Source organism: Chiloscyllium punctatum, chromosome 11 (genome assembly GCF_047496795.1).
Source record: "Chiloscyllium punctatum isolate Juve2018m chromosome 11, sChiPun1.3, whole genome shotgun sequence".
NCBI classification, from domain to species: Eukaryota; Metazoa; Chordata; class Chondrichthyes; order Orectolobiformes; family Hemiscylliidae; genus Chiloscyllium; species Chiloscyllium punctatum.
The window spans coordinates 42,200,264-42,228,005 of record NC_092749.1 but is presented as its reverse complement, the minus strand read 5'-3'; the positions used below and the strand labels follow the sequence as shown (position 1 = coordinate 42,228,005).

Sequence of the window (27,742 nt, the reverse complement as noted above, 5' to 3'; positions counted from 1 at the left end):
ATGATACCAATTGAGGGCTTTTTGTTTGCCACATTTTCTTTTTTTGAAAGGAAAGAAAAACTCTCTTTTTATACGAGCGGAGAGAAGCACAGGGAGATGCTGAGGGGAGAGAAGCATGAGAACAAGAGAAAGAACAGAGACAGAGAAAACAAACAGCAATATAGAGGCAATAATGAAATGAAATGCTGCTAATGCTGGAAATCTGAAACAATAGACACTTGATGGTAAGGTGAAAACTTAATGGTAAGGTCCTAGGGAGTGTTGCTGAACAAAGAGACCTTGGCGTGCAGGTTCATAGCTCCTTGAAAGTGGAGTCACAGGTTGATAGGCTAGTGAAGAAGGCGTTTGGTATGCTTTCTTTTATTGGTCAGAGTATTGAGTACAGGAGTTGGGAGGTCATGTTGCGGTGTACAGGACATTGGTTAGACCACTGTTGGAATATTTTGTGCAATTCTGGTCTCCTTCCTATCGGAAATACGTTGTGAAACTTGAAAGGGTTTCAGTAAAGATTTACAAGGATGTTGCCAGGGTTGGAGAATTTGAGCTATAGGGAGAGGCTGAACAAGCTGAGGCTGTTTTCCCTGGAGCGTCAGAGGCGGATGGGTGACCTTCGAGGTTTACAAAATTATGAGGAGCATGGATAGGATAAATAGGCAAAGTCTTTTCCCTGGGATCTCCGAGTCCAGAACTAAAGGGCATATGTTTAGGGTGAGAGGGGAAAGATGTAAAAGAGTTACGGGGCAACTCTTTCACACAAAGGGTGGTACGTCTGTGGAATGAGCTGCCAGAGGAAATGGTGGAGGCTGGTACAATTGCAGCATTTAAAAGGCATTTAGATGGGTATATGAATAGGAACGGTTTGGAAAGATATGGACTGGGTGTTGGTAGGTGGGACTAGATTGGGTTGGGATATCTGGTCGGCATGGACGGGTTGGACCGAAGGGTCTGTTTCCACACTGTACACCTCTATGACTCTGAGTTTAAACACAGAGAATACTAGGGAAACTCAGCAAGTCTGACTGTGGAAGGAAAAACAGTTAACATTTTGAGTTAAAAAAGGATGGTTAACATTTTCATTAGAAAAGGAGGAAGAATCGTATTCAACTTGTGTCTCGCTTTCGGTACTGCCAGAGCTGCTGAGTAGTTCCAGCACTTTCTGTCCTTATTTTAGCAACAGGAGGACATCCGGGATGGCTGAGAGCAATGGAATTCTCTGACTTGACACATGCAATGCCATGATAATGTAATAGTATATTAAAAAGTCTTTCATTGAAATTGGAATAATAGTATATAAATTCCAATCAGAAATTCAGTAAAACATTGCCCAAAACCCTGAAAGAATGGTTGCGGCTTTCTCCTCAATCTTTTTCCAAAGATATGGTCGGACTTTAGGATATGACCTTGTAGGAATCGGAGTAGTTTGTCAACTGTTTCCAATATAAAACTCTATCGCTATACTTTCTTGGGAAGTGCCTGGGCAACACTAGCATAATGGAATGTTATGGGCCTGACCTTCAAATCTCACCAAAGCAGCTGGGTGCGTTTAAATGTAATTAATAAATCTGGAATAAAATGTTAAGTTTAACTAATTACAGTACAACTGTCAGATGTTTGTCAAAAACAGCACATCTGGTTTCTAAAGTTCTTTTAAGGTGGGAAATCTACGTCCAGACTTAACTGGTCTGCATGTCACTCCAGACCCACAGCCAGAAGGTTGAATTTTAACTGCCTTCTCAATTGGCTAAGCAACCTCTGGATTGTGTGGAATCACCCCAATCAAAATATAAAGCTCTACAAGTGTACCTCCAGCAGACGGTCTGCATTGTTCTGCTAGATTGATCACCACCATCTTCTTAAAGGCAATTGGTACTGATGCTGGCCTTGCCCATTACAAGAACAAATGTGACATATTACCATAACAGCCTACTCTCCACTGAGCCTCCGATATTCATGTAGACCGTTCCCCGTGTAAATATGTGTCTTTACAGAGATGGTAAAAGTAAAATGCTGACGGAATTCTGCTTTGTTCTGGTCTATCATGAGTTTGCTCAACTTCATTTCCTGAAGATTATACTTGCCAATACACGCAGATACATGGTATCAGTGAAAATTACAGATTTTCCTTGCAATTTTGATATCACAGTTGAAATAACATCCTTAGCAGCCGGTAATGTACAGAGGCCTAGAAGGAGCTTTGCTTGGTCATTCCGTCAGCTGCCATGGTCAAACTCCATGCCGGAATCTTCACAAAAATTCAGCACCAAGAGCTAAATTCAAGAACTGGCCATTCCTAAAGCAGTTAGATTTGCAGCGTTTTCAGTCGAACTTTGAAACCTTTTTTGAATTCTCTTAATGTTTATTTCGTCCATAATTGTTCAACATTTGATTTTTAAATTTAAAAAAGCGTGTCCAGCTCATATAGAAAATACATTTGCTATAAAATTACAAACTAATTAGTCGAAGCTGTGGGCAGGTTATAACAAATGGTTTTAATATTTTAAAATAAATTTTCTGTATACAGTACACTGGAAAACAGAATATCAAGGACCAAAGTAAGCAAAGATTTTTTTTCACGAGAGTCTGAAAGGGACAGTACCTCGTCGTAGTGTTAATGGGACCGAAATCTACCGGAGCTTTCTTCGCCCTCCCGCCTTCCCTTCTAACGTGAGTTGAGCTGACCTCTTAACAATCCGAGGAGAATCCTCCGCTGCTCAGGCCAATCTGGAACTACTCGACTACGGGAACCTCTACTCCATTGAAATCTTCACCGCTGCTTACGCACTTCGATCTTAATGAGGGAAAACGCTTGTCTTAACACTGGGTAGTAACTGGCTGCGAAGGTACTGACACGCCCCAGGGAAGCATTTCGAGGTGGGACTGATTGATTTGTATTTTGTTTTTTGCAACTGCTAGAATCTTTCTAAGAGCCGCCGACAATCGTCAAAGATACTCTTTTTGTTTTGCAGGACTTGTGGGTGCAGACGCCCACTTAACCATCCTTAAACGCTGCATCGCACGAAGGATTAATTTCCAGTCGCTAGATCTACCTCCAATGAGGAAATCTGGACAGGGCTTTGTGGGAACTGGGTAAAAAGATGATCATCCTCAATAGATCGCGGCATTCACCAGCTGCGTTTTGTGTGAATGAAGTGACGTTTTTTTCCACAATACCAGGCAGACCCTTGTGTTTGCATCCATCACTAGATTTTACCACCGGTCTTGAATGGTTTTCATGTTTTTCAAACATTGTGTGAAGCATTTTATCCAAAGATCTGCCTTGAGGGACTAAACATGCTCACTTTTCTCCCTCGACCAATCTCAAAACCTGATGTGGAGGTTCCGGTGTTGGACTGGAGTGGCTAAAATTGGAAGTCACACTACACCAAGTTATAGTCCAACAGGTTTATTTGAAATCACATAAGCTGTCGGCGTGCAGCCCCTTTGTCAGGTGTAGGGAGAGAGCAGTGCACATAGACGGTGTGTAAATCTTACACGCTTGGTCACCTGCAGAGACGTGTTAACTGACACCCTATTCACACTAGTTGTATGATCGTTTGATCTCCCTGCCTATCAACTCTGGGTCTGTGTGCGCTGCTCTCGCACTGCACCTGACGAAGAAGGGGCAGAGCTCTGAAAGGTTGTGTAATTTAAAATAATCGAGGAGAAAGTGAGGACTGCAGATGCTGGAGGGCCTGAAGAAGGGCTTATGCCCGAAACGTCGATTCTCCTGTAATTTAAAATAAGCCTGTTTGACGATAACCTAATCTCAAAACAAGATAGTCGGAGATTTTCTGGAGTTCCGCTTTGAATGATACCGTTTCATGGTCTACTCATTGGAGCTGGGTTCTGTTGCAATCTCCTGTTCAGAGGTTGACCTCAGTCGGATGTGACAGTTCCTACTTAACCGGATGTTGAGATATTCCTGGTGTTTCTGAAAGGTCATGACCTGGTTTGGAAGCTGACTTCAGAACAAAAATAAACCATGTTTTCTCTTGCTAAAGATGCGTGGGGAAGGTTGGCTGTAGGCCGTCTTCCACTGCCAATGGCGTGTGGTTTCCAAGAACCAACCTCAAACTACAGCATAATTGTTGCCAATGGTAATGTCACTGGGCCAGGAGTCCAGGCCGAGGTTCTATAGAGATGGGTTCAAACTCCACCGTAGCAGTGGCGGAATTTGAATTCAATTAATACATCTGAAATACAGCGTAAAAATAATTTTGGTAAAGGTGTCGTGAAACCATCCTTAATTGTTAAAAACCCAAAAGTTCACTAATGTCCTTTAGGCATGGAAATCTACTCTCCTTATTCGGTCTGCCTGCATGTGACTCCAGACCCACGGTATTGTGCCTAGCCGAGCAGCCATCAGAGAAGAAAAAACTATCAAGCCTCTTAGTTTAAGGACAGTTGGGGATGCCTTTAACATGGGTGCTACGTTTGTTTAAAAAAAAATAAAAATGTTGAATTGTATTCTTCTGCCGCTGGTATTTAGCAGCATGTTAGCAGTATTTGAAAGCTCAGCATAGCCTGGAACTCATGCTGCCCCAAACCTAGGAAGACCAGAAACTTCGGGAAATAATACATTACCAACATGCTGGTCCCACGCTGAGTACAAAGACAATCATTTCGTTTCTTGTCCCAAACCTCTATGTAACAGGTTGATGCATGCGAATCAGCTCTTGCCTAGCTCAAGACTAGAAGCTTCTTCTGAAAAGACTTGAATTTGGCTTCTATAGTGGAGCCATTTGTTAAAATACTTGATAGGAGCTATGAAGAGACGATTCTCGCTACATAATAAGCACGATCCCTTCCCCCTCACCTTTGAGATAATCAGCTAACTCTGCTCGCGTTATGCCCTAATATGAAGCGGTTTTTTTATTTGCTGAAGCTTACCCTAAGACTAATCTACTGTGTCCTCCGCCGCCAAGTTTTACGGCAGAGTTGCTATACACAGGATGGTAAAGGTGCCCTCGAAATGAGCAGCTGTCCTCCATTATTTTTCCATTGAGTTCCACTTGGACTGTTTCTGGTACGTTCTACAGCTTAACCAGAGGCTGAGTGCACATGTTTGGACTTCACTAGTTGAAATCGGTTTTAGTTTAAACGTTGAAATGACCGAGTTCTCAAATAAAATGGCAAGCTTTCTGACTGCACCAAGAGTCAATTGGTCCACCGTTCGGATGAACCGTTTTTCTATACCTAGTGATGTTCAGCAACTGAACAAAAGCCTCCCTTCATTCCTGTAATTCTCTTTCACGTCAGCAAGTTCAGCTGAGAAGTTATTTCGTGACCTTCGAGCCACCTGGGCTATCTTGTAAATAATCAAAATGTTTACCCATTTCTCAAGTCTGAGAATTTTCTATTTATATTTTTGACTAACGGATGTGAACAGCTTTGCTGAGTTGACGTTCGATCGCGCGTGAAATTTGATTCAAGAGTGTTTGTAATTCAGCATGTTAATTGAAAACAACAAATGCTGGCGATCACAGTGGGTCAGGCAGTATCCAGATGAGAGGGTCATCTAGAGTCGAAACGTTAGCTTGCTCTCTCTTCATGCACTTGGATGTGCCGGTGTTGGACTGGGGAGAACAAAGTTAAAAATCACACAACACCAGGTTCTAGTGCAACAGGTTTATTTGGAAGCACTAGCTTGATGAAGGAGCAGTGGTTTGAAAGCTAATGATTCCAAATAAACCTGTTGGACTATAACCTGGTGTTGTGTGATTTTTAACTCTCTTCATGGATGCTGCCTTGGCCCACTGTGATCATCAGCATTTGCTGTTTTCAGTACAGATCCCAGCATCTGCATTAATTTGTTCCACCATATTAATTGCACGGGGCTTCAAAACACGTCTTCCTGCCATAAATGTCTCAAACTGAACGGTGTCTTAATGCTCAGCCTCTGGATTCCCAGTTACCACCACATAGTTGCAATGGTCACAGCACATTAGGCCTGGCTGCTGTATATTGCCCCTTAATGCTCCACACGAGCCTCACCGCATTTAGATCACCTCACTCTCAGTTCAGATATTCTAGTGATAAGCTCCGACCACAGCGAGCTGATCTGAATTTGAGCTCATGGTAACAGTGCACGAAGCTGTGGTAGATGAAGGTGATGGGCAGCGCTAGCAGGACGATGCCGCTGACCACACACATTCCTCCCAGAATCCTGCCGGGGATGGTGAAGGGATACATGTCCCCATATCCCACAGTGGTCATGGAGATGATCACCCACCAGCAGGAGGCCGGGATACTGGCGTAGGCTGGATTCTTATCCTCCAAGTCGAGTCCGCTTTCCAACAACTGAGCGAGGGCGCCAAATATCGCCATAGCGACGCAGATAAACACCAAGAGCATAACCATCTCCCGGTAGCAACGTTTCAGAGTCAAGCCCAGCGTCTGCAAGCCAATGAAGTGACGAGCAAGTTTGATCACCCAGAAAATCCTCATCATCCTCAGGACCCTGAGGGTCACCCCAGCCCGTTGTAACTGCGAGTTCTCGCCGGTGAAGAAGGACATCAACACCGAGATGTAGTACGGCGTGATGGCCAGGAGGTCAATAATGTTCAGAGGCTTTCTCACAAAGTCGCACTTGTTTTTCGAGACGAGAAACCTCACAATGCACTCGGCGGTGAACCAACCCATGCAGATCGCTTCGATTATCCTATAGACCAACAATAAGACAAAAAAGTAAAACCAGCCGAAAACGGTTACGAAATATGCGGGGATGAAATGGCAAAGGAACACAATAACATAAATCTACAGAAAGTATACTCCCCTAACAGTCACACAATCAACGTCTCCAGTGCTAGCTATTGTGGCTCAGTGGTTAGCACTGCTGCCTCACACCTCCAGAGACCCGGGTTCAATTCCAGCCTCCAGTGTGGAGCGGGGCATGGATAGGATAAATAGGCAAAGTCTTTTCCCTAGGGAGTCCAGAACTAGAGGGCATAGATTTAGGGTGAGAGGGGAAAGATATAAAAGAGACCTAAGGAGCAGAGGGTGGTACGTGTATGGAATGAGCTGCCAGAGTATGTGGTGGAGGCTGGTACAATTGCAACATTTAAGAGGCATTTGGATGGGTATATGAATAGGAAGGGTTTGGAGGGATATGGGCCGGGTGCTGGCAGGTGGGACTAGATTGGGTTGGGATATCTGGTCGGCAAGGCTGGGTTGGACCGAAAGGTCTGTTTCCATGCTGTACATCTCTATGACTCCCGTTGTCTGTGTGGTTTTCCTCCGGGTGCTCCGATTTCCTCCAACAATCCAATGATGTGCAGGTTAGGTGAATTGGCCATAGTGTTAGGTGCATTAGTCAGGGATAAATGTAGCGAAATTGGTCTAGCTGGGTTACTCTTCAGAGGGTCGGTGTGGACTTGTTGGGCCGAAGGGCCTGTTTCCCCACTGTCGTGAATTTAACCTAGTCTATCCTCCATTACATTTGCCCTGGACAGGTGATAAGCACCGAAGGGTTTAAGCTTTAGGCTAAAATGTCAAAAACGTTCTGCAACTCATGCGAGAGTACAAATTATTGCAAGAAATGGTGGAACCCAGTATTTGTTTGAGGCACCTGTTTAGCAGCTAACTCTCCGTACAGTGGAACCTATATAAAATCATTATGACTTGCCTAACAGGGAACCGAGTGCTAAAGAGCAAATGACACCCCTGGTTGTAGGAACAAATCTCGATGTTTGCTTCTGGATTTTAGTATTTTAAGACTTCAATTTTCTCTTTCCTACTCTGACGTTTTTTTTCGCGTTTCACTTCATTCTGCTGCAAAGCTGGCCATGGTAACTTTTAAGTGCCTACACCTCAAATTTGTCTTTAGTTCCTGTAAGAAAATTTGACCACGGGCAGTGTGAAACTAACCTGAAGATAATGTCAACATCAGCACTTTCAAACATGTCGTCAAGTTTGTAATATTCTGGTTTAAACTTTTATTCTAATACCGACGACAATTGAATTTGCTTCTATAGGATAAATGTGTACTCCAAGAGAGACTTCAAACCTACAGACTTCAGAGTTATGTGTTGACGCCATCAATCTGTACAGAAAATCAGTTTTTTTATTACAACGTTTATGCACATTACTGCTTTTGAATTGGGGCTACCCTAATGTCTCAGCCAAGCTCCTATCGATCGATGACAGGATCATTTATTTTATTAGAAAAGTCACTGAGGGATAAGAATTGACTAGCACATAAGGAGAGCTGCATCTGGGAATATTGTCTGGAAATATCTAAATCAGTTGAAGATGGCACTAACTGCAATTACTTTGTATTTTTTTTAACTTGACAGGCGTTACCTCCAAACAGTACAGGCAACCCAAGAGCCAGATTTATAAAGAGCATAAAGCCAATATTGGACAGGATACACCGATTTTCTTTAAATGCCAAAGGATCATTTCTATCCACACATCTCGTGTCAAAAGGTAAAAACAAGGGCTGCAGATGCTGGAAACCAGAGTCTAGATTAGAGTGGTGCTGGAAAAGCACAGCAGGTCAGGCAGCAAGCGAGGAGCAGGTCAAAAGGTGGCATCTCCAAAGGCGCCACACTTCCGCCTAGGTTAGCCCCTGGAATAATGCGACCAAAGCTCTCGACTGCAATTTGAAGATACAACTACAGTCCCACTTGACAGGAGTAAGTTTTTTATATATCATCTACAGGTTTTTCCATTAATTTGGACAGGACGTTGTGTCTTGTCACCCTGGTCAAATGGGAAAGGAGGCGCTGGGCATGTTGCAGTCATTTCTGGAGACATTTCTTGAAGAATGTTTAATAAAACTGAGATAATGAAAGTCAGGCGGACATGGACTTTGATCGGGAGTCGTTTAAAGAGCACAATAAGAAAGTCTGTGAACTGCGAGGAAGCAGTTGAGAATCTGCGTGTCGGCATATTTTGAAGGATATCAATAATTATGTAATACTGAGAGGAATGTGAAGATGAACGTTTTACATTGGGCGACAGTAAAATTTAGTCCTGAAGTAGGGTCACTGGATCTCCACAGTTGCTGCTAGACCTACCGAGTATTCCCAACCATTTCTGTTTTTGTTGCAATTAGTCCTTGATGTTCAGAACGAAATAGACTACTGAGTTTCTAATTTATTTCCCAGATGTGTATTTCTTATTAAATGGAAGGATCATTATTGGTGTTATACAAAAGACACATGTTCTGTAGAATTGTTCCTATCCTTATCAGGAGTATCACAAATTGGGATTAGAAGGAGAATGGTTATGAACGAGACTTACATGAAAAAGTTCAATTTTTGAGCAAGCGTATTCCTCTTGCATTTAGTTCAATCCCAAATTCATGATCGAAATAAGTTATATAAAAATAGAATTGGGAAATATTGACTACATAATTTCAATACCATCCAATCCATGTTACACTTTCTATGTTGGAAATAATTACAGGTCTCGCTTTTGTTTGCAAATTGTAGCATCCAGCGGGAAACTTCTATTGATTTTTCTATCCATGACAGACTCGCCAAAGAAAAAAATCCGCCCACAGAGGAAATGTCGGTTGATTGGCCCCCCCACTTTGTAATATTTAACATGGTTTGTTCGAGGAGGGACTTTCTGTAAATACTAGGTGCATCTGGCTGCTCCAGGCGTGATGTGTCAGAGAGAATGAGTGTGCGAGGGGCCGATGTGCTGAGACAGAGAGAAAAAACTTGGGTTACGCATCGTCCTTCACGACCACCCGCCTCCCGCCAAATTATTTCTGTAGCGTTAAAAATACGTAGCCTCTACATTTGTATCCCACAATCAGCCAGGAGCTAAGGGATAGATAATGGCACGGACACCCGTTTTCTTCACGTTTATTTCCATAGATCTTAGAAACGGCGTCTCTAACAGCGCAGCACCTCCCCCCCCCCCCCACTCCATTGAGCTATCAGATGCGTTCAAGCACTCGGAGTGGAGATTGAAGCCACTGGCTTCTGGCTTGGCAGCCGCTGTCACTTGGAAAACTACCATTCGTATCTTCATGTGAAAATAGCAATCTACATTCAGTAACTTCTAACTCGAGCCCTGGCCGCACATCGCGGGAGTTGTGTTTTGTGAAGTTTCGCTTTTGTGAAGTCCAAACACTCTTAGGGGGAAAAAAAAGACACGACAACAGATTTCAACGTCACACAAATAAAGACTTTGCAACCGCATTCATGGACAAAAGACGTTCACACCCATAGAGAAACTTAACACCATAAATTAAGAAGAAGTTATAGATACCCTGATGGTCCCATTAAATTTTCTGTGTACCTGTGCTCCTCCACACTGTTGTTCTCGGCTGTTTTCCAGTCTGGTAGTGTGCTGGCGCACAATACCACCATGGAAACGATAACAAATACCACCGACACGGTTGCCAGAATCTGGGCCGCTACAGACGAGGTGGGCTCCTCAAAAGTCCTCCTCATCCTATCCAGCCACTTCCTATTGGATGAGGAGCTCTTTTTTAACTCCTTTTTCCTCTGCCTTTTCAGCTCTTCCTCCTCCTCGGAGTAGAAGGTATAGGTGTCAGACATCCTGTCATCCAGCCGCCTCTGGCAGCAGTATTCGAGGTTCGAGCGGTCCAGACCCCAGTAAATTAGCTCATTGTAAAAGGACAGCTCGCACATGTGAGGGACAAACCGGAGCTTGCCATACTTAACGTAAAGCATAATGAAGCCGAACGCCTCGGAGTGCCTGTCAAAAAAATACTCATTTCTCTCCTGATCATAGTCATCGCACACTTCCAGAACCTCTTTCTCCGAGACACAGTTGTGAAGTCTGCTAACCCTTCTGAGGGGGAAGTCCTTGATCATATCCTTCGGGAACGAATATCGGGTTCCCCCAACATTCAGGATCAAAGGGCCGCTTCCAAACTTCATCTTCGAGCAAACCCTGGAGCCGCATGGACTTCCCGGCCCCAGCGCATGGGTTCACTGTAAGGACTGTCGCCCTCACTCCTCAAACACGGCTCACTTGGGCAGATCCCTCCCGGCTGCTCTTATCGAGTTTCCAAGGCTGGTGATGCCGAAAAGTTGTCAGACGTGTTACTCCGAGCTCAGCATTTTCTTGCCTTGCTGCGCGGGGAGAGGTGCCGAACCGAGGGGTTGAGTCCCTGGTTAAATGCTGAAGCTGCTGTGATTCTCTCGGTCTGCCTGCCTCTCTCTCTCTCTCTCTCTCTGAGTGTGGCTCAGCCCCACAGGCGGGTTAACGAGCAGGACTCCAGCACTAGAGTGACGTGAACGGCTTCCACTAACCACAGCGCCCCTTCAACCACAGCCTGCAATCGACAAACAAGACTCTGCTAAAACCATATCCTCGGCACTGTTCCGGGCTCACACGTTAACATTACACCTATATTCGGACTTCCTGATTTGGACTGGCGACTGTTTACAGCATGGAAACAAACCAGACATGTATCGACACACTGGATATCTCTCCAGGCTTTGAGGGAGAATGTGTCACGTTCGCCTCAAGTTCACTTTAAAGGTCAGGGCGTCTCTTGGGTCTGCTAGGACTTTCTTTTGATTTCCAAACACAAAGTTGGGGCCCTCGAGGCATAACCAAAGTTCGAACTATTTGACTCTCACCTCTCTGTAGCCTTCTTTCCGGCACTTTGTTAAGACCAAGAGGCGAGATGGAGACTTTAAAACGTAAATCTGGGCGAGGACTTCTGTCGTTACGCTGCATGAGCTTTTAGATTTTCTGCCACATTGCAGATTCTAAAGAAGTAATAATCGGGGTAGTTTTTTTTTCTTTTGTACATCAAATCGCAATTCAATACAACTTAAGATGACACGAAATGGGGATGTAACCATGTCCCGGGCTGTGGAGTAATTATACAGATCCAACTTCCAGTCAAAGTGACAGGGAACTTAATTAAGAGATATTACATTGACGATTCATGATGTGTTATTATTTAATTCATTTACTGACAGCTCTCAAACTAAGGAAAGGCAGCGGGCACTTTAGAAGGAACATAATGTTTGGAACTTCCCACTGACTGCTCTGGTCAATTAGGTTTTTTTGCTCTTGGGCAAGTGCACTGACTGTAGTTCCGATGTAATTTCCCATTGCAAACAAGAAAGAACTTGCAATAAAACCAATGGATACACAGCAGTTTGTAACTGAAGGCACAGTCAGTGCAGCTGGAAAAGAGCGCAAATTCAATTGTCATCCAACTCAGGAGATACTTACCGGAACCTGTGTGAAGTGCAGCTTTCCAGCTCTATTACTATTGGAGGCGCTCAGCTGTTTTCAGGGAGTAACGATGTATTACAGGATAAGTACAAGAGGGCTAATATATAGAATAAGCATCTCCCTTAGATAACAACGGAAAATGTCTTGGTTGTCCTTTAAGTATATTTTGAGCCTTTAAGTCAGGCCTGAAGGTAATTTAAAATACGCTGATCATCATTTCCCCCCGTTACTTAAGGCATAGAGTTTTTGCAATCTAATAAAAAAAATTAATAATTCAAAACCTGTATGTTTTTGCCTACCGCTGAATTGAATCAGGACCCCTCCAAGTTCCTGCACCTCGTACATTTGCTACATGTGGTCAAATATGGTATATCAGTAATACAGCAGGGAGGCAAGCAAGGGGCGTCAGAACGACAGGTCACTGGACTCAAACTGTTCTCTCTCTGAGGATGCTGCCAGACCTGCTGAGTTTCTTCAGCACTTTCTGTTTGTGTTTCAGGTTTCCAGTGTCCACAGTTACCGGTTCTTGTAGACGCAAACCTTTTTATTCAATCATCCACTGCAATTGCCAGGCCACCCAGTTCCTGTTTCCTCTGAGATTGTGCAGATGCAGCCGAGAGGATGGGGACAGCCTCGCCTACCTTGCCTACACTGTAATCAAATTCCTCAGTGGGGGTTTAGCTGTAAACTATGACCGAAAGACGAACAATCCAGTTCTACTGCGGTTGGAAGTGGGTGACAACATAGATATAGTCACTTAGCAAGTCCTGGTCTTCCACCTGAATGCAAAGACCCTTTAGATGATGGTCAGTGGCTACCGGTACCCAGAAAGAGGGTCAGCACGCGGCAGTACGATATGACAATCCAGCTGCAATTAGAAAGACATAACTGTCACCAGAAGGGCCGATAAACGAAGGATAAAATCCTGATTCTTATGTGGCTGGATGCAACTCAATCCAGGAGCAGGAATCTGCAGAAGTCCTCCAGTGCAAATAATCATTTGGATTTTTAAAGGCCCGGTATCTGTGGTTTAGTAGACAAGAATAACGATTTATTTGAATCAAACCAGTTAGGTAAGTTGAGAACCATTTCAAAGTAATGGGCCTTTATAAAACTCTGGTTCGGCCTCAACGGGAATATTGTGTTCAATTCTAAGCGCCTTAATTGAGAAAAGTGTAAAGAAAGGTGTGTAAGAATAGTTGGTAGGAGTGAGGAAATTCAGTTACTGTATAGGGTTCAGTGAAGCATCTTCCTTCCTCAGAAAAGGCAAGCTTGAAAAGAGAGTTGGTAAGTTTCAAAATCAGGAAGTGTCCAAACAGAGTAGATGAAGGAAGGCAGTTCCATCGCGGGAGGGTAGAAGGGTAGTAGTCACTTGCTACTACAGAACTAGAGTTTTGCTGAAAAATGGCACATTTTGTCAAAGTTTTTCATCTTGTATTTCCCTGGACAATTTACAAGAATGCTAATTGAAGGGAAACCCCACATTGATCCTGCATGAAAGAAGAGTTTTGCTTGGTTGGCAAGCAGACTGGTAGAGACGTTCCTGTAGGGAATGTGCCAATTAATAATGATTGATAGTTAACAGCCAAGGTTTGTTAAAAGATGTTCATAAATAAATTTAAGTACTGATGCGATGCCAGGTAGGTAGGTTGTTTGTCTCAAACACTGAAAAGTCATGTTAGAAAGCATATCCCTTTGTCTGTTTGCAATAAGCAAGATAGTGATCATACCCTACCAGTCCACAATTGAAAAATCTTCAAAGTGTCCAACATCAGGTATCATTCTGCAATTGGACAACATTTGCTGGATAATGCTGAGCTTGTGAAGAATTATGCTAACACTGATTGTCAGTCAGGCTTGCAGTGTAACAATGCCCTTGTGTGTATTTGAAGCTACAGATATTAGCGCACAAAGCCCTGTTCTTTGCAATCAGAAATAACATGTACATTGTGTTGTAAACTGTGAGATTTACATGGTTAGTTTTTAATGTTATCTGGTGTTAGTTTGCATTTCTGGTTTTGAGTTAGGAATTGGGGGTTTTCTGTGTGTCTGAAGTTAATAACTTACTTGTACCTTGTAAACTATGGTGATTTATTTTAAAACAGCTTTTGAAACCTGGCTGCAAAATGAATTAGACAATATTACCACTGGACTTTAGTCTATTTAGATTGTCTTGCAAACCAGCACAGGAACAAATGGAGCTTCAAAGCTTTGTTTGATTGTACTGGGAAATGCCAAAGCTGAGAGATAAAGAGAGAAAGAGATACTATCACTTTCACTTTGACCATAAGTTGGACAGTCCTATGAACTATGTAGATTATGATTGCTATGTAGAGTAGTGGTCTTCAGAAGGGAATTCTACCTATAATGAATTAGATTACTTTGGAGTGATGAGTTAGAATGAGTCCCAAACTAGAAATGTTGATATTAGTCCTACACTAGGAATGTTGGCATAAAAACCAGAAGCAGTTACATATAGCTAAGTACAGTGAAGCTCAGGTTTGTAGTAGCTCCAGGAAAGTGCAATCACAGTTCTAGTCTAAAAGTTGAAGTTACAAGTGATTTAAACCTGCTGAAGTGTTAGTTCAGGGACTTTGGCATGAGTATTAAATGGGTAGTGTTTTGGAGTCTGTACCAGGGATGTGGTTTGGGTGCAGTACAAAATCTGTTTTGTTTCTTTTCAATTTATAAAGGAGTGTTTTAGGATTAATAAGATTACATTTTTACTATATGTTTAAAGTCTTTGAATTTGTGTTATAAGTAGATAGTTTGGATTTTTCTGTTTTATCTATGTTCCTTTGGTAATATATGTTTGTGTTTTGTTGTTAAAACAAAATCTGTAATATGTTGAAAACAACAAATACTGGAGATCACAGCAGGTCAGACAGCAACCATGGAGAGAAAGCAAGCTAATGTTTTGAGTCTAAATGACTGTTCAATGAAGAGTCATCTAGACTCAAAATGTTAGCTTGCTTTCTGTTGCTGCTTGACCCACTGTGATCTCTAACATTTTTTGTTTTCAGTTCAGATTCCCGCATCTGCAGTAATTTGCTCCTACACTGTAACATCGTGTGCTTATGTTTCAGTGAGAGACCACTTAAATTAAAAACAAAACAAATAAAAATATCATCAATCAAGCCATCTGACATATCTGATAATAATATCATCTGGGAATCATAACAGCTTCTTCTTTCAATTCGAAAAAAAGGTGACTATTTCAGAGTAATTGACTTTTGGAAGACAAATTGGAAAAGGTGGGTTTGGATGTTTGGCCATGCTACTAAATAATGGGTTAAAGACAGTGAAGGAGAAAGTACTTTGCTTTAGGAAATCAGACACAGTATCTATTTTGATGGAGCGAAGAAACACAAGAAGCAGAAAACACTTTTGGGAGTGGTTGATAGGTCCTCTAATAGTTGTTGTAGTTTAGGCAGAATATAATTCAGAAAATTAGAGGTGCATATAAAATGAATAACATTGTTATCATGGGGAGCTTTCATCTTAATATAGATTAGCCAAATCCATTTTGCTGATAAATTGTGGAGTAAAAGTTCATGGAATGCATTCAAGTTAAGTTTAAGATTTCAAGATAATTATGTTTGCAGAATCAATTGCGGAACAAGAAATTTAAAATCTAATTTTGGGCATGATAAGGAGTTAATCAATAACCCTGTGGTAGAAGAGCCTTTCAGCAAGAATAATCATCATATGATAACTATCTAATATTGAGATTGAGGTGATTTTTTAAGTTTGAAACTAAGGTTTTAAATCCAAACAAAGCAAAGCATGTTAAGTATGAGTGGTGAGAAAATTAAAAATTTGATGGTAGATAAGAAATGGTAAGCATTTGAAGAATTAATTAATCATTTGCAACAAGTCTCTAATTAATAAATCCCTTGAGGAACAAGTTTTTCAATAGTGATGGACAAGAGGAGCTGCAGTTGTATTAGTTAGAAAGGAAAAACATATAATGCTCCACAAATAGTGATTAGCTTAACAAGTGGGAGATTTTAGAATTCAACACAGATGATAAATTGATAAAGCAAGAGTAAAGAAAACATGAAAATAAGTTCAAGGGATAGAAACAGATAGTTAAAGCTTCTGTACGTATAGAAAATGTAGAAATTTCATATGAACAATTATAGATCTAAAAACTAATTATGGGCTCCATAGTAGAGCGACAGGAAAAATTATAACTAGGAGAAAGGAAATGGCAGAGATATTAAATGAATATTTTGCATGTCTATACAGTAGAAGAAAAATTCAGGAAGCACAGAGGAAGTGTATTATAGCATGGACATTTTGGTCCAAAAATTAAACCGAGGTGAACGCATGCAGTAATTAAAAAGTGATAGAAATGAGCCAAGTGGGTATAGGGGTCGAGTGGATGTCAGTTTGGAGAAGACTGAAAGCTGGGGCCAAGGCTAATGTGAGATGACCGAAGGAAGAAATCAGGTGGAACCAGGGTGGGTTGGAAAAGTAAAGTCTGGTTGTGGGGATCAATGGCCATTAAACTACTGTGCTATATTGATCTGTGTGATATTGGATTTCTACCATTGCAGAGAACTAAGGACCTATTGAGAATTAAAAACTTAGATAAAATAATATATTTGAAAAAAAAAGGTACTGGAAATTATTTTTTGTCCTAAACGCTAACATATCCCATGGATCTTCCTTCTGAATATTTTACTAAAGATAGTCACAGAACTAGTGGATGATTTCATTCAGATTTTCCATAATTCCCCGGATTCTGCAACAGTCATCATGGACCTGCATTAGCAATATCTACTCTGCCATTCAAGCCGGGAGATAAACTAACATAACAAAATAAGAAAAGGAAATCAGTTAAACTGACATTAGTAGTAGGGAAATGTTTATATCTACTATTTGGGCAGAGGGGACTCAGAGAATCATTATTTGATTAGATGGGATTAATATAGATTTACAAAAGAGAAATCTTTGGATTCGACAAATGTGTGATGAGTTTAAGTTTATAAGTGGGAGTATTGATGAATGGGAACTAGTAGATATAGCATAACCATATTTCCAAAAAAATTCCAAAAAGTTTTGTTTCCACATGAGAGGTTATTACACCAATTACAATTAATAGACATGGACAGAAGATTGGCTATTACAGAGTGCAGATAAACAGGTCATTGTTTTGGTTGGGAGGCTGTGAATTTGTGACCTGGCTCACAGGTAATTACAATCCAGATGAGGGTACCATGTATCCAAATTTGTAAAATTAGGTGCAAAATTAAGCTGTGAGGAGGTCACAAGGAGACTGAAAAAGGATTAATGAGTGAGCAAGAATATAGCAGATAAAGCACAATGTGCAGAAGTGCAAAGAATTCCAGTTTGAAGGAAAACTTGTGGGAAACTGAGAGTTGGTATTCCAAGGGAGTTGGTCCTAGAAAGTCATGGTCGTTCCTGGAAGAATGTTTCTCTTGGCTATGAAGTCAAGTGATGCATCAACCTTTAAGTTAAACAGTCAGGATACAGAAAATATTCTTCACTCAAAGGGCTGTGTGTCTCTGAAATTCTCCACCCAGAAAGCAATGGTTTTCCATTTTTTGAGTATGTTCAAGACTGAGATTGACAGATTATTAGATATTCAGAATGCCTGGCTAATTTGGGAAGTGGGTTGACATCATGCAGTGTTGTGGCATTATGGGAAGCAGGATCATGTAACCAGTGGATATTACAAATAACAGTTAATAATTAAACATGGAATTAAACAAATTTTGTGTATAAGTTGACATGTAAGCAATACCTAAGTGACTAGGAGAAAGTGACGACTGCAAATATTGGAGATATGAGAAAAAAGTGTGGTGCTGGAAAAGCACAGCTGGTCAGGCAGCATTCGAGGAGCAGGAGAGTTGACATTTTGAGCGTAAGCTCTTCATCAGGAATACCCAAGTGATGTTTGGCCTAGATTAACTATTGCGAAAGTGATTTATGTGCTAGTGTTATTTGGCATTTAACATATAATTCCAATTATTTTCACAGTGGATACGCATGAAATTTTATGGTAACAACACAATTAAGTGTATTTAAATAACTCAGAATGACAGACTTGAGCATTTGTTAAAAAGATAAGTAAATGTTTGAATTTTAATTTGGAATTTTTATGCTTTTTCAAAGGAAGGGATAAAGATGCTGGGGAATGGAATGCTTTTAAACTTTGGCACTGACAGTCAACTTTGAGCAATGCCAAAATATTGTGTTCTTTTTACTATAATCCAACAATATACTTAACTCAATCTTAGAAGTGCAGCACTACTAGTAAGAATATTTCATTAATCATTATTCATCTTAAAATACCTGATTTGGAATCATTCATGTGATAAATTCAGTACTGTTCATTCCTATATTTTATATTACTTAATGTTTTTGTTTGCCATTTATTTTTTTTCTTCAAAAATTAAGTTGCAATGGACAAGAGGAAAGTCACACCCTTCTTGCTCAGGGCAACTGGAGATTGCCAAGACATGCTGGCTTTGCTGATGCTGTCCTGAAAACGCATATGGATATTGAAACTTACAGATAAATTCAGCCTAATAATTTTTTTTGTTGGTACTAAGGTTTCAGCAATACAATAATGCACCTAGCGTCTGACTGCAATTTGTAATATTCTGTGTTCCTACTAATCTCTCTAAACTGGTTCTGAAATTGGTGACAGCAAACCCCATAGTATGCAGACTGTGAGTTCCTATTGCTTTTAGTCACAGAACCTATTTGCTGATGTTACAGTATTCATTACTATATTATTCAGCCATGTCCTTCTTTGCTTGTCTATTGAAAATTATCATCAACGTTTTCATATTATAATAACATTCTGTTTCTTGTCAACAGTAAATAGAGTCATAGAGATATACAGCATGGAAACACACCCTTCGGTCCAACTTGTCCATGCCAGCCAGCTATCTTAACTAAATCTAGTCCCATTTTCCAGCATATGTCCCTCTAAGCCATTCCTATTCATATATCCATCCAGGTGCCTTTTAAATGTGTAATTGTACCAGCCTCCACCACTTCCTTTGGTAGCTTATTCCATACACGCACCACCTTTTGCATGAAAAAGTTGCCCTTATGCCCCTTTTAAATCTTTCCCCATTACCTTAAATCTATGCCCTCTCATTTTGGACTCCATCACTCCAGGGAAAAGGCCTTGTCTATTTACCCTATCTATGCCCCTCATGATTTTATAAACCACTATAAGGTTACCCCTCAGCCTCCGACGCTCCAAGGAAAACAGCCCCAAGCCTATTCAGCCTCTCCCTACCATTCAAATCCCTCCAACTCTGGCATCATCCTTGTCAATCTTTTCTGAACCCTATCAAGTTTCACAACATTTTTCCTATAGCAGGGAGACCAGATTTGCTCACAGTTTTCCAATAGTGGCCAAGCAAATGCCCTCTACAGCCATAACATGATCTCCCAACTCCAATACTCAATGCACTGACCAATAAAGGCAAGCATACCAAAGGTCTTCTTCACTATCCTATCTACCTGTGACTCCACTTTCAAGGAACTATGAACCTGCCACTCCAAGGTCATTTTCTTTATTGTCATTCAGTCACCCTCATCACATTCCTCTTGCACCTCAATAGTCCCAGGGCCCTTCATTCATCATTCTTCTTGTCCAATCAATTTAAGCATATATCCATCCACCTTATGGTCAGAAGTGGGAATATTTACTGAAGATTGTTCCATATAAAGCAATGTGCTACAGATGCTTGGGATCTGAAATAAAAGCTGTAAGTGCTGGAGAAACTCAGCAGTCTGCACCATCTGCAAAGACAGAAACAGAGAATAATCAATATTCTTTTTCTTTTCACAATGTTCAGCACCATTCATGGCTTCTCGTATAGTGAGGCAGTTGTGTCAAGCAGTAAAGCATGGAGAAAATCTGTGCTTAGGCTGATACATGGCAGGTAACATTTGTGCCACACACAAATGACAGGCAAGGACCTCCAAGAAGAGACCATCGAACCATCTCTCCTTGATGTTCAATGTCATTACCATCATTGAATGCCCTCCTATCAACATCCTGAGGTTTATCTCTGACCAGATTTTGAATAGGACTAGCCATATAAATGGTCTAATTACTGAGGCTTGGCATTCTGAGGCGAGTAAGTCATCTTCTGACTCTCCAAACTCTGTCCAACGTCTGCAAGACACAAGTCAGGAGTATGATGGAATATACTCTACTTGCCTGAAGGAGTGCAGCTCCAACAACACTCAAGAAGCTTCACGCCATTCAAGACAAAATAGCCCAACTAATTGCACCCAATCCACCCATCTTGAATATTTTATTCATTTCACAACTCTCACACAACAGCAGCAGTATGAACTCATGCAACTTAACAAATTTGTCAACAAGTCCACATCATATCACTGCACCTAGACAAGAGATACATGGGAACACTGTCCAGGACCCTCCAGGGACACCTACCATCCTGACTTGAAACTATATCATCATTCCCTCACTGTCCCAGATCAAAATTCTGGAACTCCCTTTCTAGTAACACAATGACTGTACCTTCACCACATTGAGTCATAGAGATGTACAGCACAGAAACAGACTCTTTGGTCCGACTCATCCATACCAACCAGATATCCTGAATTAATCTAGTCCCATTTGCCAGCACTTGGCCCATGTCCCTCTAAACCCTTCATATTCATATACCAATCCAGATACTTTTTAAATGTTGTAATTGTACCAGATTCCACTAGTTTGTTGGCAGCTCATTCCATACTTGCACCAGCCTTTGTGTAAAAAAGCTGCCCCTTAGGTCCCTTTTATATCTTTCCCCTCTTACCGTAAACCTATGCCCTCTAGTTCTGGACTCCCTCAACCCAGGGAAAAGAGCTTGTCTATTTATCCCATCCATGCCCCTCATGATTTTATAAACCTCTATAAGGTTACTCCTCAACCTCCACACTCCAGGAAAAAACAGCCCCAGCCTATTCAGCCTCTCCCAATAGCTCAAAATCTCCAACCGTGGCAACATCTTGTAAATGTTTTCTGAGCCCTAACAAGTTTCACAACATCATTCCTATAGCAGGCAGATCAGAATTGCATGCAGTTTTCCAATAGTGGCCGAACCAATTCCCTCTACAGCTGCAACATGATCTCCCAACTCTTGTACTCAATGCATTGACCAATAAAGGCAAACATACCAAAGGCCTTCTTCCCTATCTTATCTGCTCAAGTCTTCACTTTCAAGGAACTATGAATCTGCACTCCAAGGTCTCTTTTTTCAACAACACTCCCCGGGATCTTACCATTAAGTATATAAGTCCTGCCCTGATTTGCCTTTTCAAAATGCAGCACCTCACATTTATCTAAATTAAACTCCATCTACCACTCCTCAGCCCAATGGCTCATCTGATCAAGATCCATCGCACTCTTCATTGTCCACTACACCTGCAAACATACTAATTATACCTCTTATGTCCAAATCATTTATGGACTACAGTTCTTCAAAAATACAGCTCACCATCACTTTCTCAAAGGCAATCAAACAGACACTAAATGCTGTTTGGCCAATAAACCCACATTGCCTGAAAGAATACATTTTTAAAAGTCTGAGCTTAAATGTATCCAGTTACTATCTTTCTTCAGCACTGACGGTCCAGTTTTCATATCTGTACGATATTGTTTACTGAATATATCACTTAAGCTTTCCATATCTTGTCACCAGTTTCATTTTAGCGTTGCACAGAAATTCAGGCATGCTCTTAAATATCCCTTCTGCAGTTTTTAACCCTTCATTTAGCTTAATTTGTGCTTTGGTCATCTGACACCGTTTTAACCACTTGTTCCTTTTTCATATGGAAAACTAAGGGCATTTTCAGGATCGAAGGAGACCAGTCAAGAATAATTCCACCATGTTGGACAATGGAAGACGAATGATAATGGAAGATGATATGATCAAAAAAGTTGAATTGTATTCCCTTCATCAATGCCCATATCACTCTTCTCTCTATTCTCCATCTTCCCGGTTGTAGGTAATTTAACTATCATTCTTCTAAATATGTTCTACGTTTCACATTTGTATCATTTGCTTGAAGCAATGGCTGTCAAAGCCAGTCATTATCATTGCCACTGTATTTGAGGACACATTATAAATGAGACTGTGCCTAATGATTGATTAATAACTGATATAACACCAATCTTAACCAGAGATTACAAACTGATGTTAAGAAAGAGAAATTGGGCTGAACCAGGGAATACAACATTCTGAGCCTAATATCTTTTGACAGTAATATGGAAGAAGCAACATGAAAGATGGGATTTGAAACAGTGTATTAGGTGTGGTAAAAGGGAGTCAATGGATTTATGGAAGGGAAGTCTCTCCGAACAAGTTACTGGAAATCTGAAAGGAAGTTATCTCAGTTGTTGATATATTAAGGTTTCAGCAAGTCTTTTGATACATAAGTGATTAATCTAAATGTCCTAATGTATGGAATAGGGTTCAAATTTCTGAGGTGAGCTGAAAATAAGCTATACCAGAAACGGCTAGGGATGTGAATTGTGAATCACTGTTAGATGTCACAGTGAGCAATTTTGAGCTATTGCTAGTTACAGGGTGCTGAGAATATTCAATGTTGCAATAGAAACAAATCTGTTATAATTTGTAGATCATCCCAAATAAGGACTAAACTAAACGTGTTCAGACAGTAGGGAAATTGCAAAGCAGCTACCTAAGAATAGACATAGGTTGGGGTGAGTGACTAATGAGAAGCAAATGACAAAAGCAACATAACAGAATTTAAATTGCATTGGCTAGAATTTTCTGCTGCTAGCCTGTGGAATTCAAGTGGTGTTGTAGCAGCATGGGATTGGAATGGAAGGTGAGATTTGGACCTGCCAAGTTTCTAAACCACTTCTAAATTTCCCAGAAAATGAGTCTGCAGGCATATCTCCCCAGCATTTGTTTTATTAAGTGTTTTGGAGCCATGTCCCTCCACTGCTTGTAGGACAGAATAGAAATGTTAGAATGGGTTATCTGTTACAGATTTCAGATTCTCTTGTGCTCTCAGAATAGTCAAACCTCCAACAGCTTAACAAGAAAAGTGCTTCAGTTACATTTCTTCAAGAACAAGCAGGCTCCTCCAATTATTCTAATGACATTGTTGATTTAATTTTGACAGGGTCCTTGTCAGTTCAGAGTGGCAGGAGGAATTTCTGTTCTGTCATACTCTGCAATCTGACTGGCTCTACAGAAGCTATAGGTTGTTGGCTGGAAGCCACAGAATGCAACATAAGGAAGGAATCTAGAGGTCTTGATGGATCACTCATTAATTCTAACTGCACAACCTGTGACAACAATAATGTAAACTAATTGGATCTTGGAACATACAGCCAGAGGGAAAGAACACTGCTCTACACGATGATAGCAGAGATCATTTTTAATTTTTCTGTCTGATAAATCATGTCACCCATCTATTGTAGAACTCACCCTATTTTATAATTAAAATCAATTGTGATTTTGTTTCAAATTTCCAGTTCCATTTGCTTTTTTTTTCAGTTTGATTGATGTATTTGGTTCAGTTGTATAAATCCAATGGGGCTGTAGCAGCTATACTTTTGTAGATATCTTACCATTTTGAATACTGTGAAAGTCTGGCCACTTAGAGGCATTACTAAGAAATGCAGTTTTAATACCCTATGTTCAGATGAATTTGGGCTATAGCTTGAGAATATGCTCCTGGTTCTCTGGTCCAGAATATTCTTTAAAAACAAAATGGGAAAGGGTCTTGTAAGGGACACCTGCAGTGGTTGAAACAAGGACCATTAGTTCGGTTTCTCAATATTTGGGGTAAGTGAAGCTGATATATCCATTTATTCTTGAAAACTGCAGTTGGAAATCTACAATTGGCATATGCCCAGATCTTCATATTTAAAACGCCTCTTGTTTAGGCTGTGCACTCATTTAAAGATCTCCTTAAAGTTGAGTCAAGTGAGTGAATGGGTGTAGAAGGCTCCCAATACATTTTCATTGATCAGTCTTCTGATCTTCAGGCTAGAGATGGGCGGCCACCAGTTGAGAGGCTCTATTATTATGTGGAACTCGCTACAAATAATAATCCAGCAAAGCATGTGCTATTCTCTACCTTTGATTTCCGAGTTTGGAAAAACAATCATGTCACATTTTATCGCTTTGCCACAATGATAGTCATTTCCTGATTTCACATTTTTTTTTGTTGCTGCTAAAATCAATTTTTGCTGGAGCTGTTTTGTCAAGTACTATCGATTTCAACAACAAAAATAATTGGATTGTTGGCCCAGCTTTCTCTAAAAATGCTCTATTCACTCTTATTAATTATTCAACCCTTTATAATGCTTGTTTGTTAATGCAGGGTCAGTTAAAAGTATGTATAGAATATTATTTTGTTTAACACATCAGAGTACACCCCTCAGGAGGAGGAAGTGAGCGTGTTCAATATTTCATGCAAACCTTCACAACCCGCTCCATAACCAGACATTTTTGTAACTTCCTTCAGCTCCAAAGGCCCCCAAACAACTGTGCATCAAGTTGCCTGGATCCTAAGTTCTGAAATTCCATCCAGTATTTGCAGTAAGATTTAGAATATCAACCTTCAAAAAGGCAGAAGTGCAGGGTGGAGTGGAGGACTTGGGACAGGGAACACACTTTAACAAGAGCACAGAGTCATAGAGTCAAAGAGATGTACAGCATGGAAACAGACCCTTCGGTCCAAACCGTCCATGCCGACCAGATATCCCAACCCAATCTAGTCCCACCTGCCAGCACCCAGCCCATATACTTCCAAACCCTTCCTATTCATATAACCATGCAGATGCCTTTTAAAATTATACCAGCCTCCACCACTTCCTCTGGCAACCCATTCCACACATTTGTGTGAAAAAGTTGCCCCTTAGGTCTCTTTTATACCTTTCCCCCCTCACCCTAAACCTATGCCCTCTAGCTCTGGACTCCACCACCCAGGGAAAAGACTTTGTCTATTTGTCCCATCCATGCCCCTCTTGATCTTGTAAACCTCTATAAGGTCACCCCTCAGCCTTCGATACTCCAGGGAAACAGTCCCAGCCTATTCAACTTCTCCCTTTAATTCAAATCCTCCAACCCTGGCAGCATCCTTGTAAATCTTTTCTGAACCCTTTCAAGTTTCACAACATCTTTCCGATAGGAAGGAGACCAGCATTGCATGCAATATTCCAACAGTGGCCTAATCAATATCCTGTACAGCCACAACATGACCGCCCAACTCCTGTACTCAATACTGAGACCAATAAAGGAAAGCATACTAAATGCCCTGGATAAAAGCAAATTACTGTGGATGCCGGAATCTGAAACCAAAGGAGAAAATGCTGGAAAATCTCAGCAAATATTTTAAAAAGGGATAAATAAATTAAAATTACAGAGCAGAATGAAAACAGAGGGGTCGAGATGGGATAATCATCTGAAGTTGTTGAATTGAATGTTGAGACTGGCAGGCTGTAACGTGCCTAGTCGAAAGATGAGATGATGTTCCTCCAGTTTGCGTTGAGCTTCACTGGAACATTGCAGCAGACATGTGGGCATGGGAGCAGGATTGTGTGTTGAAGTGGCAAGCCACGGGAAGGTCCGGGACCTGATTCCGAATAGGCACGTTACAGTCTTCAAGATGGCAGCAGCAGAGATGCTAGGGCTTGTGCTCCTCGTCTGCATTTTTCTTTTTCTCTTTTTCCTTCTACCTCTTTTTTTTCCTCAAACTTACCTGATAAAGAGACCTCTTTGGCAGCAAGCAGCTTCAATGGACTCTGGAGTGGCGGCAGAAACATTTTCAGAGGTGTCTACAAAGCAGTTGTTAGGCCTGTGAAGCCTTGAGCGGTAATCTCGCTTCTGCTTAGAATAGGCCCCTGACAATGGTATGGTGTAGGCTGGTGTTGTCTGGATTCTGGATTAGAGTGGTGCTGGAAAAGCACAGTAGTTCAGGCAGCATCCAAGGAACAGGAAAATCGACGTTTTCGGCGAAAGCCCTTCAAGGAGTTGTCTGGAGCAGGGCACTCTCTCGATGGCATGGCGTGGGCTGGTACAGCCTGGAGTAAGACACTCTCTTGGCGGTATGGCATGAGCTGGTGTAGCCTGGAGGGAGACACTCTCTCTGTGCCATGGTGTGGGCTGGTGTAGCGTGGAGCAGAACATCCTCTCGGCGGCCGTAGTTGGGAATCCCAGAGCAGGACTCTGACGGCAGTATGCTGTAGCAACAGAGAAATAAAAGTTGGACTCTCTTTAAATTTTTTTATTTTATTCTGTGGATGGCGCTTATGTACGAGCGATGGCACACACATTTGGTTGTATTATATATTGAATAAACATGACAATAAAGGGTATTCAATCACCAAAGGAGACAGAAAGGTAAAGAGCAGCAGATTCCATAATGACAACTGAATTGCCTGTGTTCTGTGTTGTTGGGGCTCTGAGAAGACCTTGAGCAGTTGAATAACACCCTGTAGTGAAATCCTAAAAGCTGTGAAGGATCCAAAGGAAGTTGGTACACAATTTTTTTTATTCATTCACAAGAGGATGGCATCTCTGGTAAGGCCAGTGTTTATTGACCATCCCAGAGAGCAGTTAAGTGTCACCCACATTGGTATGGGTATTGAGTCACATGCAGGCCAGACCAGATAAAAGACATTAGTGAACCAGATATGTTTTTCCTGACAATTAACAATGGATTCAAGATGATCATCAGACTCTTATTACCAGATTTTTAAATTGAATTCAAATTCCATCGTCTGCTTGTGTGTGTGTGTGTCTGTGTGTGTGTGTATATGTGTGTGTGGTGGTGGTGGTGGAGGGGTTGGAATTCACACCCAGGTCCCCAGAACATTGCCTGAGTCCCTGGTTTAACAGCCCAATGATAATTGCCTCTCCATATACTTAATCATTCAGTACACCAGAGGTGTGCATTGTGGTGTTGGGAGCGAAAACCCACCAGCAGTAATTGCTTGGTACAGCAGATTAGAACTCAGAAAAGTTTGTTATTTATGAAAAGCTGGAGTTGTGCCAATGAGTAAGTACTCAAATGCAGTTTCCAAGAGTCCAAGAAAGCATAATTCCAGGAAAGGAACGTGAACCACCAAAACATGAGCAGTTGTTGAAATAATCCAGAATAGAGCTTCTTTTGAGTGAGTTTCAAGGCCAGTGTGTGGAAAGTATCATCCCATGAAATTTTATTGAACTTTGGTGACCCATTGTGTCACTAAGGTATTGAAGGGAATTGCAGATTCCGTGGAATCTGTTTCATCAGATTTGCTATTTGATGCATACTGTACTGTGTTCAACTATCATTTGTCTGTTACCCATATTTGCTGCATGTTAAATTTGGGCTGTTAAAAAATAAATTTGCACAATCTTTGCACAATCCAAAGCTTCATTTAATCAAAAATCTTTGTCTGTTTGTTGGAGTAAGTTTGATTTGTAATAAAATAGATATTCTTTGTTAATGAAAGATACTTGACTAAGTAGTTTCCAAAACTAAACAAGATAATCACTAATACCTGAACCAAATTTGAACTAGG

At 41.1% G+C, this 27,742-nt stretch overlaps 1 protein-coding gene and 1 long non-coding RNA gene across 4 annotated transcripts in view; one reads left to right on the top strand and one right to left on the bottom strand.

Annotated features, from left to right (window-relative positions):
- The window catches only part of LOC140482931 (uncharacterized), a 44,568-nt gene extending 20,874 nt beyond the window's left edge, over positions 1-23,694 (top strand). The window contains exons 1-3 of one of the 2 annotated variants that reach the window (XR_011961826.1): positions 11,318-11,472; positions 22,037-22,200; positions 23,347-23,694. This is a non-coding gene — a long non-coding RNA (uncharacterized lncRNA). Of the gene's footprint in view, positions 1-11,317; positions 11,473-22,036; positions 22,201-23,346 lie in introns of those variants that run through there. The other variant, XR_011961825.1, reaches the window with a different exon arrangement.
- kcng3 (potassium voltage-gated channel, subfamily G, member 3) lies at positions 2,471-10,865 on the bottom strand. 2 transcript variants are annotated; one of them, XM_072580684.1, is made up of 2 exons: positions 10,228-10,865; positions 2,471-6,661 (listed from the first exon to the last, which is right to left on the bottom strand). In XM_072580684.1, exons 1-2 carry the CDS (start codon positions 10,863-10,865, stop codon positions 6,016-6,018), a joined length of 1,284 nt encoding a protein of 427 aa, XP_072436785.1. In that variant the 3' UTR covers positions 2,471-6,015. The 2 variants fall into 2 exon arrangements, with proteins under 2 accessions (XP_072436785.1, XP_072436786.1); XM_072580685.1 differs by having other exon boundaries at positions 10,258-10,865.
- Positions 23,695-27,742: the final 4,048 nt, after the last annotated feature.

Excerpts from the sequence above, each read along its gene's own strand:
- kcng3 (XM_072580684.1), bottom strand. The coding sequence starts at position 10,865 with ATGAAGTTTGGAAGCGGCCCTTTGATCCTGAATGTTGGGGGAACCCGA. Across the intron at positions 6,662-10,227 it reads AATTTAATGGGACCATCAGG|GATAATCGAAGCGATCTGCA; the intron begins GTATCTATAACT and ends GTTGGTCTATAG.